The 17,973-nt window shown below is 37.6% G+C and overlaps 1 protein-coding gene and 1 long non-coding RNA gene across 6 annotated transcripts in view; one reads left to right on the top strand and one right to left on the bottom strand.

Moving 5' to 3' along the window:
- LOC140528262 (uncharacterized) overlaps positions 1 to 17,973 on the top strand; it is a 76,293-nt gene that overhangs the window by 20,257 nt on the left and 38,063 nt on the right. The gene's annotated exons all lie outside the window — the stretch shown is intronic.
- The window catches only part of LOC140528260 (uncharacterized), a 75,900-nt gene that overhangs the window by 26,705 nt on the left and 31,222 nt on the right, over positions 1 to 17,973 (bottom strand). For all 5 annotated transcript variants that reach the window (XM_072645947.1, XM_072645946.1, XM_072645949.1 and 2 more), the window contains 3 exons: positions 10,610 to 10,728; positions 6,541 to 8,240; positions 5,975 to 6,079 (listed from right to left, as the gene is read on the bottom strand). In XM_072645947.1, coding sequence (XP_072502048.1) covers positions 5,975 to 6,079; positions 6,541 to 8,240; positions 10,610 to 10,728 — 1,924 coding nt within the window. The remainder of the gene's footprint in view (positions 1 to 5,974; positions 6,080 to 6,540; positions 8,241 to 10,609; positions 10,729 to 17,973) is intronic.

Below are 17,973 nucleotides of genomic sequence, written 5' to 3'. Positions count from 1 at the left end.
CTGCTACAATTCTGCTTTGCTCGTAGAGCAGGCATCTTCTTTGATACGGGCATGTTGAGTGGTCCTGTGCCAATATCTTCCATGTCTCACAATCCCAAAATTCTTTAGAGAGAACTTAAGCTTGTCCTTGTATCTCTTTTTCTGACCTCCCCATGAGCATTTGCCTTGTATGAATTCTCTGTAAAACATTTCTTTAGGCAAATATATGTTTGGCATTCAAACAATGTGGCCAATACATTGGACCTGCCCTCTCTGCAGAAGAGTTTGAATGCTTGGCAGTTACCTCAGTGTCCAGTATCTCATCCTCCCAGGTGATCTTCAGAATCTTCCTAGGACAATTCAAAAAGAAGCTATTCGGTTTCCTGGAATGGCACTGAGACAGTTTAGGTTTCACAGGCAAACAACAATGAGGTCAGCAAAATGGCTTTATAGACCTTCAGTTTGGTAGGCAGCCTAATACTTTTACTCTCCCACACTTTCCTTTGGAGCCTCCCAAATACTAAACCAGCTCTGGCAATGAGTGTGTCAACCTCATCATCTACATGTTACATCCATGGAAAGTATTCTGTCAAGGTAAGTGAACTTATCCACAGCATTCAAAATCTTTGATGGTCCCATGTATGGGTGGTGCAGTGTTGGCTGGTAGAGAACCTCTGTTTTATTGGTGTTAACTGTCAGGCCAAAATTAGCACAAGTGGTAGAGAATCAAGTTACACTCTGTGGCATCTCAACCTCAGAGGCTGCACTGAGTGCACAATCATATGTGAACAAAAAGTTGCCCATCAACTCTCCCTCTACTTCAGTCTTGGCTTGCAACCTTTTCAAGTTAAATAATTTACCATCAGTGCAGTAGCTGACCTTGATGCTGTGTTCATTCTCATTGAAGGTATGTGACAATATTGCTGGAAATATCATGTTAAAAAGCATGGGAGCAAGCACACAGCCCTGCTTCACTCCATTGACGACTAATAAAGTGTGAGAGCGTCATTCATTATCCAGAACTATGTAAGCATGCCATCATGGAGGTTCTGTACAATACTGATGAACTTCTCTGGATAATTACATTTTGCTATGATCTTCCACAAGTTCTCATGACTGACAGGATCAAAGGTCTAGGTCAGTTCCACAAATGTTGTGTACAGATCTCTGTTCTGCTCCTGGCATTTCTTCTGAAATTGTTGGGCAGCAAACATCATACTGACTGTTCCTTGGCTCTTTCTGAAGTCACACTGGCTGTCAGATAGATGGCCATCTTTCAGGTGATGGATAAGCCTATTAAGGATGACTCTGGCAAGAATCTTGTTGGCAATGACTAAGAGAGAGAGACAATCCCCTCTCACCCTACCTTGTGGCTGTCACAGGACAATCTATTTCCTTTTCCTTTGTAGAGATGGACAATGGCAGTATCCTTGAACTCCTGGGGGATAACATCATGACTTATAATTCAGAAGATTTTGAGCAGCTTTTGTATGAGAAGTGGACCCCCTGCCTCTTAAATCTCAGCTGGAATAGAATCAGCACTAGAATTTGCCATAAAGAGGAACCTAATGGCCTTCAAAACCTCTTCTTCAGTTGGAAATTCAGCTAGCGGGGATTGACTTCAACCTGAAGTATATGGTTAATGGCTTCAACATTGGTTGATGACAGTCTGTTGAGAATGCTATGACAATGTTTGGTTCACCTCTCTAGTATCATGTCCTTATCACTAATCAATATGGCTCCATCAGCACTGAATAGTTGAAATGCATCAGAGGTCTTTGGCCCACAAATACCCTTCAGGGCATCATAAAAGCACTTTGGATTGTAACTATCAGCATAAAACTGAATTTCATCTGCCTTCTTACTGAACCAATCTCTCTAAGCTTTGCTTGCACTTTACTTTTGATGGAGTTAAATGTCATCTTCTTAGAGATGGATGAACTATCCTGTTCATAAACCTTGTGGAGTTCTTGTTTTTCATTTAGCAACTTTGGAATTTTTGTCAAATCAGTCTTGATGTTTGCAAGTGTTCTGATCCACATGAATAAATGTAGTGCTCTAAAACCAAATCTCTGAAAGCTCCCCACTCCTTTTCTGCTTCACTATTGGCAATCATATGTTGGTTCAACTTTCCCTCTACCTTAGCAACAACCTGTTTGCTAATATATTGATATTAAATCTTCTGGTAGTCATCTTGACTTGGAGGCCACCACTTTTGTTGAATGAGAATGTTTATGGCTTGGAGAGGATAAGTCTACAAATGGTTGAGCACTCTGTACCATACATCACCTTTGTCAGTCTTGCATCCAGTCTGTTTTTTCTCCTTCCAATGACATAGTCCATAAAATGTCAATGTTTGGGGCAAAGGTGCACCCATGAAGTTTTTTTGTGTTTAGGTAAACAGAAGACAGTGTTGGTGGTGAGAAGGTCATGAGATGCACAAGGCTTCAATGGTAAGTGACCACTGCCATTGCTGTTTTCAACTTTATTCCTCCCAAGTCTGACAGTCTGTGCCTACTCAGGCATTAAAATCACATCACAAACTTGTCTTCTTCTGGCACATTGATTATGAGGGTGTCCAGATCTTCATAAAATTTTTCTCTGACCTCATCAGGGTTTGTCGTGGTGGGAGCATATGAAGTGATAATGGTGGCATGGTGCCACCTAGCTAGTAAGAAGAGATGTGATGCCTATCTGGTAGCCCCCTTGGAAGCATTCCTCTTGGTAACAAAGTGTAATTCTAGTGAGGTGGTGAAGCTGTCTAGGAGGAGGATGATCGTTTTCTATCCCAACAGAATGGTGGTGGCAGTCATCACTCATCATATGGAGTGTGGGTTGAACCAGCAGGGCTCATCCCAGGAGAGTTCTGGCTGCTGTCACTTCTCTTTGTGTGCTTGACTGTAGTATATGATCTTGTGAGTACTGTGATGATCCTGGAAGGCACGCAAGTGGTGGCAGCAAAGGCAGCCTGTCACAGTGATTGCATTTGTAGCAGCACACTAGGGTCAGTCTTTTGACAAAGAAAGCAATGGCTTCTAAGGCTGCTAGAATGGAGATCAAGCATGGCTTTTCAAGCAAGCCAGGCAAAACATGAAATGGCTAATTAGCATTCTTGTAAAAACTATTTCATGTCCCAAAGAGGCTAGCATATTAAGGTCCCAGTGGACTCTACTGTCAGTACTAAGTTACTGAATTCTGTTCTTATCCTATAAAGAAGCTGATAGACATGGCACTTCTTAGGTGCCTTTGGGCAGGTTACTAACTCTTCTGGGCCTCAGTTGCTTCATCTATAAAAACGAGGGGGCTAAACCCCTCATATCTTCATCTGTGAAATGAGGATAATGATTACACCCATCTCAAAGGATTATTGTGAGGATAAAATGAGATCATATCCATGCTTTGCAAACCTTACTTGGATTGCTCTATAAATGCCAAAATTATTCCCCATTATATTGGGTTATATTTGAAATTAATAGCAGGAATGAGGAACAAAGGGGCTGAGATGGAGTCTTCCAGCTTCCACCTTCTTTCCACAAACCAATCTACCGATCTGAAGGGTGGACCCAGAAAATTTGGGGGAGCTGAAGTAAGCCCATAGTCTCAGACCCATATAGTCTCTTCCTATTTGTCAGAATTTAGCTTACCTCTATCTAGATAGGTTTGGATGGTTGTTTTCAGAGAACAAGGGTGATGTAAGTTGACAGTCAGTAACTTAACAGGCAAAAAAAAAATATTCTCTATCCTCAAGAAATTCTATTGATGGAAAGATATGTACTATATATGTGTATATAAGCATATGCAAAATGCACACAAATTAAATATAAGGTAATTTCAAGGGCAGAGTATTTGCAGTTAGGCGTATCAGGAAAGAGTATATATAAACTGATCTTTGAAGAAAACTAGGGATATTAAGTGTAGGTGAGGAGACTGTGCATTCCAAGCTTGATGGGTAGACTGGCTGTTTATAATTAGCCTTTGGACCTGGTACTAAGAATCAGAAAGCTAACAAGTTTCTATTCTAATGGAGAGGAAAGCTGCTTTTCTCCATTCCTCAACTAGTGGGTGTGTTTGTATTGGCCTTCCTCACTAAAAAGAGCTAAATATTAGCACCCCACTGCCCACGGCCCACCCCTAGGAGGAGGGAAAGGGAGGAAGAACAAGAGGGGAAGAGGATAGAGCCCTTTTTCTTCCTATGAGTAAGAGGGAGCATCTTAGCTGATGCCTGTAGTTGAGGCCCAATAGGCAGCAGCAGTAAGAACCACTTAGCTTGGAGATACCCAAGCCAGAGTATGCAATGCTCAGAGGACCTGGGGCAAAATAGTGCCTCCAACAGGGAGTTATGCCACGAGACCAGAAACAGTGACCTCACCAGAAGACATTGGCCATCCTTTAGGATCATAAATAATGAACTGCCTCTCTGTATGAGTGTGCTACTCCACATATTCACATAAGAACTTGCCCTCTGCAAGTGTATTCTCCATTTCTGATCCCTTCCTGCAGCTAGTGTATGTATTTGTGGAAGAGGGTGCCACAGTTTTATGGGGCAATATTCTACTTTTCTTATTGTATCATTTTTCTAATGCTATCCAAGGAATATTCAATTTTTCTTAACGAATTTCTCCTCAGGTTGACTAGTAAAAGTAAACATATAATGAAATGTTAGTTTTGATTGGATGTGGACCTCCAGAAAACCTACCCTGTGCTAGCTTTTCTGGGAGTCTCAGGAATGAGAGGAAATACCTTAGATGCAGTGGTGTGTTGCATCTGGCTTGTATGACTAGGGAGAATGGATTGTTAAATTTCCAGTGTGAACATTTACCCTTCAAAAATTGGCAAAAGCTACAAACCAGGCATTGTTTTGTTGATTGTCTAGACTTAAGTTAAGTGATTAAATGTTTAAAACTGCAGCTTATACTTAAAAGTATGTTGTGAGTACTTTTTTTCCTTCTTCTGAAAGCTGATTGTTAAACATTTATCAGCACATCCCTGTCTACTTGCTACAATAGTTACTGGCTTCAGACATATAAAGTCAGACCACTTAGGGTAGGCAGAACTTTCTCCCCTTACTTGATCTTAATTACTTCAGATCTCAATACCAGAATGTTCTGATTTTTTCACTTCTCTTTTCTACTAATACATTTCAAGATACATTGAACAAATCTCACTCAAAGTTTATCTGAAGGAAGCTTTTTACAAACTTAAATAATCACAATTTACTTCTACATTGGAGGTTGTTTCTGCTAAAAATTCTCTGCTGAAGTTTATAATTACGTTTATCTTATATGTAAGGCCTTGCTAGTGAAAGGGATCCCTCTGAGGTGTAAAAAGCATTGTCATGACAAAGCCTTCTCGGTCATGGTGCAGCCCTACTCTGGAAAAACCATAACTTCCAATCATTCAGATTCCCAAATCTAAGGCAAGGGGAGCAGAAGGTTTTCAGAAAAGCTTCATGAGACTCCAGTAAGAAAGGAGTTACTCTAGCAATTCAGAAGGGATATTCAGAGAGTTTGAAGTACAGGGGATTTGTGTGTGAAGACTTGGGTGCAAACTGAGGATGACCTATCTTTCCAGCTGAAGGCACCTCAAGTGCCAACTGCCCCTTCTTCCTCTATCAGCAACAACTGTCCTCTGTCTCCTCCTCCAGGACTGACTTTACTGGCCTTGGCTTCTGGCCTTATCAGCATACCACCCCCCTATTTCTTCCTTCCTATGGCTGCCTTTGAGGTCTTTCCTCAAGGTCCTTCCTCTCAGTGCCCCACATAAACTCTGACTTTTAGAGCCTGAACACCACATTTAACCATGTTGGGTTTTTGTTTCAATTCTAAAGGAGTGTAAAGTCACTTCCATAAAGAGATGGTACCCAGAGATTCCCAGTTCCTCCTAGGTACAAGAAAGTATGAGTGTCCATACCAGTTTTAATTTCTAGTGACTGGGTTCTGAGGCATTATAAAAACAGTATATATTTTGGAACCTTTGAAGAAAGTACTTTTCTTACCTCAATGAGACAAATGGCAGCAACAATGATCATTACCACTACTGTCACTGTTATGGCCAAGAGAAGTTTGTTGTTATAGCCAAATTCTGGAATGCCTTTTGTTAGCTATGAAAAAAAGAGCACTTGTAAAAAAACAAATAGAAAAATGAATGTCAGTTTCAAAAAAAGTATGTATACATATAAATATATATTGGATCCTATCCAATTTACCTTCTAGCTCTTTTGGTTTCTTCTTGAATATGTCTTCATGAAAAATTCATTATGAGATCTAACTTCAAATGGGCAATATATGTGCTGTTAATAATTTTTACCTTTCATACTTGCCCTGGGATTAACTTTCCTATTGCAAAAATGAGCAAACTAGGGTATTCACTACCTTTTTCAGGGTTACTCAGCTCTGTAAAATTAAGGGACTGGACTACATCTCCAATTTCCTTTCTAATTCCATAATTCTAATTCATAGCCATGACCATCTACCCGTTCTTTAAATTACCAATCAACTCCAGTTGTCTTAGAACTTTAAATGGACAGACGTATGGTATCTATCTTCCAGAGGACGCATTTACCTCATCCGTTCGTAGCTGACCTAGGACCATTTGCAGGGCAGCACTGTCATTGGTGTTGGTCTCATGCTTCTGGGTCTTTGAATTGTGTTGTGATAGTTTCCTCTTTTCTTGCTCACTGAACAGTTTCATCAGGTGATCTGTTCTTGAAATGAGCTTGGCACAGGCCAGTTGCACCCTGGGATCCGTGCAATCCTTCTGTAAAGTCAGGACAACACGGGAAATTAGGCTCCTCAGTGCATCGTTGGGGATGAGGGGTTGTAACTGCTGGTTCAGTTCAATTTCAAACAAGTCAGCCGACGTCGACAAATTAAAAGAGGAGTTGCCATTGGGCTGAAGTAGAAATTCAGCATTGTCTTGATATTTCCAGGGTGTTTCGTTGGTTTGTTGAACATCTGGCAAAGAGTCATCTAAAGAGAATTCCTCCTTCTGTTTGGAAGAAACACTAGTATTTTCAGCAGTGGTGCTTCTTGTACTAGGTCCTTCAGAAGGCTTTGCTGGGGTGATCCTTTTTTTGGAAGCCTTGGCTGAGATATTTCTTTCTGGAGGAAATGAAGTAGCCTTTTTAGAAGGATTATTTACAAGGCTTCTTGTCTCTGTGAAAACAGGATTTTCAAGTAACCACCTATTTTGTGAAAGTTTGTTTTTTGTCTTGTGGCTCTGCTTAGCCTCAGGTAATATATCCGCTTTATGTAACAAATAATTATTAGAACGCAAGATTGGAATATGGTCTTTTTGAAATGCTGTGCCAATTCCATGTTTTTCTTTTTGTCTCTTATATTCGAGCCTTTTGTTTACATTTTTCAAAGAAACTGGATATGTTAAATCATCTGACTTGCTCCTGTCCTCTAATGAGGCTGCCAAAAGATTGGCAGTTGAAGGAGTGCCTACCTGGGGCTGGCTTGGTTTCCTTAGCTTCCTCACGGCCTGCCCTGAAGCTTTTGTCCTTCCTTTGGCAAGGTGTTCCAGAGAGGATTTGACACTTTCCCATTTCCCCTGAATGCTCTCTTGGTCAGTCCCTTTGGAATGCTTTTCTTCCATGCTCTTCCCACTACTGCTGACTGTACCCACTTCCCCTTGCTCTGTCTTTGCACAAAACCGTCCCTTACAGGTGTCCACTCCAGGGACTGCTGCCTTTCCGTGGCTGCTGGCTGGGGGCTGGCTGCATTTCCCTGGAGCCTTGCCACACTTCCTGCTCCTTTCCAAATGAAAGGTTTTCCATTTCTTTTGAAGTGTTGGATGTTTGGCTTTGACAATTTTTTCATGCTTGTTTTTAATATAATACATTTTTTCTCGAAGATAGACTTCTAGCAAATTTGTCACAAAGTAAAGTTTCCTCAATTCAATTTCATCAGTCAAGTTGATCCATATTGGGCCAAAAGAGGACCATGATGTTTTAGTCGTTGGAGGACCTGAAGTTTTTTCTCCATCTTGCAGTTGGGTATTAATAAATGGGAATAATTTCAATGCTACATTTTTTATTTGCCCCCTTAGGAGTTTCGGAAACAAATATTGTGCTGCATCAAGAAGATCAATGTCACCATTAGAACTTAATTGCGTATTTAGCAAAGTTAAGGCATTGTTTTCACTATCTGCATATGCTTTTTCGGGTTGTAGGCTTGGTTCATTACTTGTATTCTTTTTTCTGGACTGCAATGTATTTATGAACTCTTCTTGTATATGGTCTATGGATTCTTTTTGATCTGTCAAGAAATAAGATACTAATTTATGAAATGAAAATCCAGTGCATGAATTTGGAACTCAAAACTAAAAAGGGGGATAACAAGGAGTGTCAAAATTTTTTTTTACATGTAACTAGGGAAAAATAAATATTACACAAAACAAAAAAGGTCCGTGCATGCATGATACTGATTGGTGAGAGCAGAGAACTCTATTTGCTCTTCCTGGTGGGTGAGAAGACTATAGCAGCAATGCTTCTACTTTGGGGCTCCTTGTAACCTTTGGATCCCTAACTTTGGCAGGGTTTAAACCCCTCAACGTGAAGAGAAGCAGGCCACATTTAAAAAGCTAATTTTAAGGACAGCTAGGTGGCACCAGCAGATTGAGCACCAACCCTGGAGTCTGGAGCACCTGAGTTTAAGTTCAGCTTCAGACATTTGGCACTTACTAGTTGTGTGACCTTGGGCAAGTCACTTAATCCCAACTGGATTGTCCCACCAAAAGCAAAAGCTAACTTTAAATTGAGTGGAGGTTTTGTCAGCTTTTTTTTTTTTTAGACATGGTGTTCAGAGAAAGGAATATTCCTTCTGAAAGAAAAAGGAATTATATTGTGTTCGTTTCCAGGTGCTATAGTTTAGGACACTGATCAATCAGAGGGAGGCAGCCAGGACGGTGAAGGGTTTTAGTTCATGACATATGAAGATCCTTTAAAGGAAGCAGAGATGTTTAGCCTGGAGAAGAAAACACTAATGAAGTAGATAATAGCTGTCTTGAAGCATTTGAATACTATATTGATGCCACTTGACCCCAATGGGCAGAACTATGACCAAAGAGCAGACCTTACGAAGAGGCAAATGTAAGCTCAACAGTGGGGGTCGTCTGGGTAGAGTTGAGTCTCTTAGACCAAGAGTGACATAAAAAAGTCTCATACCCAGCCCCTTATTAGAATAGGCCTACCTCCCATTTTAATAACCATTCTCTCATTAATGTTAACCAATCATGACTGATTTCTGCCTATTGGAAACACCCAATTATCCAAGGTTATATAAAGGGGGTGGGGAAAAGTTTGTCTTTAGCTTTGGAGACTGACGCTGACCTCAATTAATAAACTGATTATCAATTACCCAGAAACGATGTTCCTTAGACTTTTCATTCCTCACATCAGGCACTTTGGATACAAAGATATAAATGACACAGTTCCTCTATAGCAGGAGATATGACACATATAAAAATAAGTATAAACCATGCAGTGATGGGGCAAAAGAAATATCCATTCAAAATGCTTTGGCATAACTGAGAAGGGCAAGAACACTTTTCACTGAGGAAGGTCACACAGAGAAAGTAACACTTGTAACCCCCACCCCTTCTCTCCATCCCCAGTGTTAACTGTTCTCCTTGAGGATAGGAATTGTTTCTTCTTTCTTTTTAAAAATTCACATCACCTAACACAGTGCTTTGGACATACTAAATACTTAATAAATATTGGTTGAATTTCAATTTAACTTAATTGAGCTACGCCTAAAACAGAGGGTTTTATCCTAGGGTTCATGAACTTAGACTTTTTTTTGATAACTACTGTAATATAATTGGTTTTCTTTGTATACTCTGTATTTTATTTCTGCATTTAAAAATGATATTCTAAGAAGGGCTCCCTAGGCTTTACTAGAATGCCAAAGTGCTCCATGGCACAAAAAGGTTAAGATCTTCTGGAATTTATGAATTCATGAAGCTTGGTTATAGTATGTCAAATTCAGGGAATAGCTATTTTCCGTGGAATATAAAGTGTATGAAGATCAGTCATGTGAAATAAGTCTGGAAAAATAAGTTGAATCCATATTGGACAGTGCCTTAAATGTAAGGGTAAGAAGCCTGAAGTTTACCCTAGCAAGGGTTCTTAACCTAGAGTCTATGAACTTATTTTTAAAAAGTATTTTGATAACTGCTTCAATGTAATTGTTTTCTTCTGTAAGCTCATGAATTCATGTATTTTAAAACATTATTCTGAGGAGGGTTCTATATATTGCCAAAGGTGTCTATGACCCAAAAAAATGTTAAGGAAACTGGGAGCCAAGAAGATTTTTTTTAAACAAAAGAATATCATGGTCAGACCTGTGCTTTAGGAAGATTATTTTGGCAGCTGTGTCTTCTCAGAAAATCTGCTCAAGTATACTGTTTCCCCAAATGCTCAATAAACTCAAGTAGCCACTTTAGAAACACGTTTGGAAAAGGAGTCTTTTCATAGGAACACATTTAATTGCTGTTAGATTTTCAGGCAAATATGATATATGATCCAGTTCATTATTAGAACTTAAAAAGCAATAAATAAAATTAGACATGAAGAACACTTACATTGCCTAGTTTAAAATTTTACAAGTTAGCATCTCAGACATACCACAAAGAGAGGAGTCAGTGATGCACTTGCTTTCACACTGTAGCTTTATAGTCTTGAAGGTACTTTCAATATTGTTTTTAAACTGACACAGGCAGCAGGCAATATTGTTAGGTAAGACTCTGAAAATAAGGAGGAAAAGAGTTAAACTGTGATAGAAATAGAGTTTATTATTCCTGCAAGGCAAGACAGTTGTGTGTAACAGAATTCTACAGGCTATCAGTGAGGTATGGAGCAAGTTGTTGACATTGAATCTATGAGGTAAATGGGAAGGGGAACAGAGGTAAGAGCTAGCAGTGGAAACAGACCAGTATGGTCACATTGTGCAGAGTGTAAAGAGAGATGTGATGGGCATAGAAATGGGAGTTACAGCTTAGAAAGGTCAGAATTATATGCCTCCCAATCAATCAATTAATTGATAAGCATTTATTAAACACCTACCATGTGTTTAATGAGCTGAGCAATGGGAGTATGAAATAATTCTTATACTTAAGGAACTTACATTCAAATGGGGAAGACAGTAAATACCAATATAAGTATATAGAATATAAAGAGGATAAATACAAAGAAATATAAAATAGCTAAATATAAGGTAGTTTTGGAGGGAAGGTACCAGTAGTTGGAGAAAGAAGGTTACAAAAGGCACATCCCAATATAGGTATCTTTTTTTTTTACCTGAAAGTCACAAGTTTTAGTTGAAAATTCATTTATAGGTTGGACTTCTAGGTAAAAAGACAGACTCCTAGATTGGAAGAAGCCCACTCTTGGAATTCATCCACCTCTAAGCAACCAGAACTATTCCTGGTTTGGAGACAGTTCTTGGAATTTGCTCTAGGTATAAAATTAAGTTAATTATGCTTTTGGTGCTAACACTGTTAAGGTCAAAAGCTTAAATTATATCACTAAAGAGCCTAACTCTGGATAGACTTATTACTAATTTTTTAAATTATTTTTTTCTTCCCAAATATTCTCTCTCTCCTTTTGAACAAATAAAAAAGAAAGAAAGAAAAACAAAGACCTCAGTACATAACTATATAACCCAACAAAACAAATTTCCACATTGGTCATTTTTGAAAACGTGTGTCTCTTTCTTCATTTTAAGTTCATTACCTCTTTGTTAGGAGGTTGAGAGGTGTGTTTCATCTTCATTCTTTTCAGCTCATGGTTTATCATTGTGTACCATTCAGCATTCTGCAGTCTTTCAAAGTTATCATTGTATAAATTGTCCTATATTGGCTCACTGTGCTCTGCATTATTTTATAGAGGTCTTCCTAGTCAATTTCCACTGAAACTATCCATTTCATCACTTTTTGTGGCACAATAAGAGTTCATTTGTTTAGTCATTGCCCAATGGCAGCACATACCCTTAGCTTCTGTGCTCTGGTTATTGTGAAAAGAGATGCTATAAATATGATTTTTTTATACATGTAGGTTCTTTCCCTCTTTCTTTGATCATTGAGGTGTAGAGGTATAGGCCTAGTGGGAGATAATAGCTCCATCAGAGGATATGCACATTTTAATAACTTTTGGAGTATAGTTAGTTCCAAATGGCTTTCCAGAATGGTTAGACCAATTCACAGCTCCACCAACAGTGCACTAGTGTAATCTTTGCCAGTCTGATAGATGTGAAGTAGAAGTTCAAAGTTGCTGTAATTTGCATTTCACTTCTTAGTGACTTGGAGCATATTTTCATACGGTCATTGACAGCCTGGATTTCCTCTTCGGAAAAATGCCCTTTCGCATTTAATCTCTGACTGTTGAATCAGTTCTGCATGTATTTTGGATATGAGATCTTTATAAGAGACAGTTGCTGCAAAGATTTTTTTCCCTAGTTGCCTGTTTTTACTATATTAGTTTGTACAAAAATCTTTTCAATTTTATGCAATTAAATTTGTCCATTTTATATTGTGGGAACTTCTTTATAATTTGTTTAGTCAGGAAGTCTTCCCCTTTCCATAAATCTGAAAGGTGATTTCTTCCTGGCTTCTCTAATTTGTTTATAATGTGACATTTTATATCTATGTCGTGTATTCATTTGGAGTTAATCTTGACATATGGTGTGAGATGTTGGTCTAAATGCAGTTTCTGCCAGACTGTTGTTCAATTTTTCTAGCAGTTTTTGTTAAATAATGAAGAGTTCTTTCAATACCTTGTGGTCTTTGAGTTTACTGAACACTATGCTACTGTGTTTGTTTGCTTCTGTATGTTCAGTATCTACTCTGTTCCACTGTTAGACCTCTGTCTTTTTAAAACCCGTACAAAATTCTTTTAATGATTACTGTTTTATAAAATAGTTTGAGATTTGTTACTGGTAAAATACCCCCCTCCTACTTTTTTTCATTAATACCCTTCAGATATTACCTATTTGCTCTACAAAATACTCTTTGGGGAGTTTGATGGTTACCGCATCAGATAAGTAAATTAATTTAGGTACTGTCATGTTTATTATGTTGATTCAATTTACTCACAAGTAATTGTCTTCAATTATGTTAAGTCTGTATTTCTATAAAGAGTGCTTTATAGTTGGATTTATATATTTCATATTTTATCTAGATGAGTCTTAGAAGATGACACTCCCAAATATTTGATGACTTATGGAGTTTGTTTATTTTTTTAAATACACTTTCTCTTTCTGGTTCTTGCTGCTGGATTTTGTTGGTGACATATAGGTATGTAGATTATGTGGATTTATTTTTTATCCTGTAACTTTACTAAAGTAATTATTTCAACTCACTTTTATTAACTCTTTAGAGTTCTCTAAATTAGAGTTCTCTCTCATTTCACCTGCAAAAAGTGATCATTTTGTTTCATCTTTACCTATGCTTGTTCCCTCAATTTCTTTTTCTTTTCTTATTGCTATATAGCTTGTACCTCCAGCATTATGTTAAATAAGAGTAGTAATAATGGACATATCCATGCTCATCCCTATTGTAGTGGAAAAGATTTTAACTTTTCTGTTATATATAATGTTTGTTCTTAGATTTAGAAAGATATTATTTACCATATTAAGGGTCCATTTATAGCCATGATTTCTGTAGCTTTTAATAGAAATGATGGATAGATTTCATCATCTTTTTAACATCATATGATCATATGATTTTTATGATTTATATTATTAATATAGTTTATTTTACTTATAATATTCCTTATATTAAAGCAATCCTGCACTTTTGCTATAAACCCAACCTGGTCATAATGTATAATTTTTCAAATATACTCTTGCAGTCTATTTGTTAATATTTTATTTAAATGTTGCACCAATATTCGTTAGTAATATTTTTCCGTAGTTCTCTTTCTTTGCCTTGTCTCTGTTCAATCACTGAAATGATAACTATTTTATTGAGTTATGATTTGTAAAGGATATATTTACTATTCTTATTTTTTTACATCTGTTTATAATATCACTATACTCTAATAAATGGTACATTTTGTAAAAGTTCTATTTAGTGCTTAGGAATATGTATATTTTTAGCAGTCCCTTTTAGAAGGATATGTCCATTATTACCACTCTTATTTAACGTAATGCTAGAGGTACAAGATATCATAGGTCTTTTAGCTTACTTATTTAGTTCTATATTTTCTCTTTTGTTAATTTTTGTTAGACTCATAGCAGAGGGATATTAAAATCTCCTGTCGCTATTGTTTTGCCGTCTGTCTTCTTGGAGTTCATTCACTTAATGTTTTATGAATTTAAATGTTAAGGCATTTGGCAGACAGAAGTGTGATATTGATGTTGGTCCTTTTATATGGGTTAACATGGTTCCTTTCAATAAAATCAACTAGGTGGTGAAATGAATAGAGCACCAGTGCAGAAGTCAGGAGGATCTGAGTTCAAATCTCACCTCAGACACTTGACACTCACTAGCTGTGTGACCTTGAGCTAGTCACTTAACCCCAACTGCCTCATCCTAGGTCATCTCCAGTCATCCTGATGAATATCTGGTTACTAGATTCAGATGGCTCTGGAGAAGTGAGGCTGGTGACCTGCACAGCCCTCCCTCACTCAAAACAAAGTCAAGTGCAAGTCATGTCATTATTTCTCTAAAGGCGTGGTCTTCTTTGGCAATGAAGGACGAACACACAGTCTTTCAGTAAAATATAGGAGTTTTTTGTTTATCTCTTTCATGTTTTGAATGTTTGTTTTTGTTTTGTCTGATAGCACGATTACAACTTCTGCTTTTTTGGATTTACTTGGTACATGGTAAATTTTGTTTCTACCTCTCCATTTTTATTCTGTGTACGTCTTTTTATTTTTTAAGTGTATTTCTTGCAAGCAATAGACTGCAAATGGGGATAGTTTTATCCTCACTTTACCTATCTTTACTCTTTTACTTACCTTCTCTTATTTCACTTTTTAGGGTTTTCAGAACTATACAAAATAATAGTGGGGAGAGTGGGCACCCCTACTTCATTCCCGTATTTACTGTAAAAGGTTCTAGTGTATCTCCATTACATAAATGCTTGCTTTTGGTTTTAGATAGATGCATATATAATATATATGTATGTGTAATATCTATGTATATATACATATGTGTGTGTATATATATTATGTGTCTATATATACATACATATATATGTATATGTATATATACAGGGAGATAGAGATACACACCTTTAAAAAAAGTCCTTCTATGTCTATATTTTATAGGGTTTTTAGTATGAAAGAGTGTTGTACTTTGTTAGAAGCTTTTTCTATATCTCCTGAGATGATCATGTGGTTTAGGAGTTTTGGTTTTTAATATGACTAATTATGTAGTTATGTAATCATAATGGTTTCCTAATGTTGAACCATCCTGTATCTCTGGTATGAATCCCACTTGGTCAAAATGAATGCCTTCTTGGATAAATCACTGTAGTCTGTTTGACAGAATTTTGTTTACATTTAAATTCTTGAGTCAATATTCATTAAAGATACCGGTCTACAGCTTTTCTTCTGTGACTAGGTATTAAAAGTATATTTGTCCCATAAAAAGATTTTGGTAAGGTGCTTTCCTTTTCAGTTTTTGGCAGAACTCTCCTGAGAATCCATTAGGACCTGGCATTTTTATTTTGGTAGTTCCTTTACAGCTAGATTTCCTTTTCTGAGATTGGCTTACTCTGGCAGTTTAGGCATTTGATATTTTTAAAGGTATTCTTCTATTTCCTCTATGTTCTCAGTTTTGTTAGCAAATAACTGCATAATGTTCTGATTATTCTTGTTCTAAATGCCTTGGAGTTTGAAGCATGGGGTTTTTATGTTGTTCTGTTTTTCCCTAAAGGCTATATGTGGAGTCTTTCAATTGACACTTTGTTTTCTGTGTCCAGAAGTTTTGGAGGGAGTTTTCTGTTTTATTTCTTGCATTATGACGTCCAGGTTCTTTGATTTGCATTCCACTAGGAGCCTTAAATTGTCTTGATTCATCCTGTCTTTGAGATCAATGTTTTGCTTTATGGAGATCATGTAAAAAGCCTTTTGCTTCTGTGTATTTGCAGTCTCGGTTATCCTTTCTTTTGTTTCTCTGGTGAGACTTGCTGCTGTGGATTCAAATTTTTCCTATTCTGCCAACCATTTCTGCTACGCAGATCATAAATTCTGCTTTCCCAATTCTCATTTCTCTTTTAAACCATTTGGGGACATCTTGTTGTGGTTCCATACTATATTGAAAATTGACAGGGTCATTCATTTGCCTCATCAGGTATTGATTCATCCTCCTTTGACTTGTACTATTTCTTCATGAATTTTTTTATCTGATCTAGAGGCCATATTCCCTTCTACTATTAGGATCTTCTCTGTTGGTTTATCTGCTTATCCACAAGGTCCTTGAATTTTCTTCTTCTTGACCTTTGGTAATTTCAGACTTATTTTTGCCTATTGCTCACTCTCTGACTTTCTCTACTTTTAATGCTGGTTTCCCTGGGGACTGGATCTGAGATATCTTAGCCTCCTCCCACACTGGTGATTCAGATTCACCAGCCTCAGTCCCTGCTGGAGGACAGATCTGGCTCTAACTAGATGCTGGGCTTCCCTCAGGCTTAGTGGAGTACCTCATAGCCACACTGTGCTTAGGGTCTTTTTCCTACAGTTGGGATTTGGCTACTACTACCACCCTAGTCCTACCTGGAACACTCTGCATTATGGGCTTAGAGAAGGTTCTGGCTGGGTTCTGGGGTTGTTTGGCTCAGGCAGGCAGTATGACACTGGACCCACCCAGAATGTTCTGGCTGCCACAGGCTTCAATGAAGGATCAGGTACTGAGTGTTGTTTGATTGAAGCTTCCAGGGATTGCCTGGCTCTGCCCAGGACTTAGCTCGCATGCCCTGTCTATCTCAGGATCACAGCAGGACTACAGAGCTCCCCCTGTGGATCTCTGAGTTGAGTTAGGGAGTTTAGAGGTGATTTTTTTCTCTCTTTCTAGAAAGGTGTATGTCTGTGAGGGTAGGGTTGGGAACTGAGGGTAGAAATCTTAGTCTTAGTTATCTTCCCACAATCAAGACCTATACATCTTAACTTAGCTATTTCCATCCAAGCAGAACATACCAGTTTTAATGCTTTTATTATAAAAACTTGGTTCTAAAGTGTTGTTAGTCTAAGGCACCATTTAAAATGAGTATTTATCTTCAGATCATAGATTTAGAGCTGAAAGAGCCTTGGACAATATCCAGTTTAATCTCCAACTCATTTTGTATATGAGAATTTAAGGCCCAGAGAATTTAACAAAACAGACCAATGACCCAGTTAACAAGCAGCAGAGCCAAGACTCAAATCATAAGGTGATAGATTATTCAAAGGTAATCTAGTCCAGCTCTTTCATTATATAGATGAAGAAACTGAGGCCCAGGAATTCAAGTGACTTTCCCAAGGTCACACAGTAAGTTTTCTGGTCTTAAATCCACGCACTTCCCATACCATGGTGTCTATTTTTTTTATGCTACTATGCAATCTAATACTATAGAATTTTAAAAATAAGATATAGAGCAACTTTAATTTATTCATTACATGTAGTTCTTGAAATATATTACATGAAAATACGCATAGGGAATCTCATTTCTTTAGCCCTTACATTATATAGATAGAAATGTGTGACCTTGAGGAGGGAAAACTTGGTTCTAAAAAGTAATTTTAATTATACTAATTAAGATTTCATATTTGGAATAGTAATATTATTCAACATATTACAGCAACATAGAACAGAAATAATAAGCCAGGACACATGACAAAATGTACTACAGCAAATACAGAAAGAGATAAAATATTGAGGCCTTTCTATGCTCAGTAACTAATTCCTTCTTCAGCTCTCTTCTGGGGATTATCTTTAAATACCAGAAAATATTCTCAACCAATCAATGGCACTTAGTATTGATTTTTAAACAGCTCTACTGAGAAACTT

This window comes from Notamacropus eugenii, chromosome 2 (assembly GCF_028372415.1).
Source record: "Notamacropus eugenii isolate mMacEug1 chromosome 2, mMacEug1.pri_v2, whole genome shotgun sequence".
Taxonomy (NCBI): domain Eukaryota; kingdom Metazoa; phylum Chordata; class Mammalia; order Diprotodontia; family Macropodidae; genus Notamacropus; species Notamacropus eugenii.
This window is presented reverse-complemented; position numbering and strand designations above follow the sequence as displayed.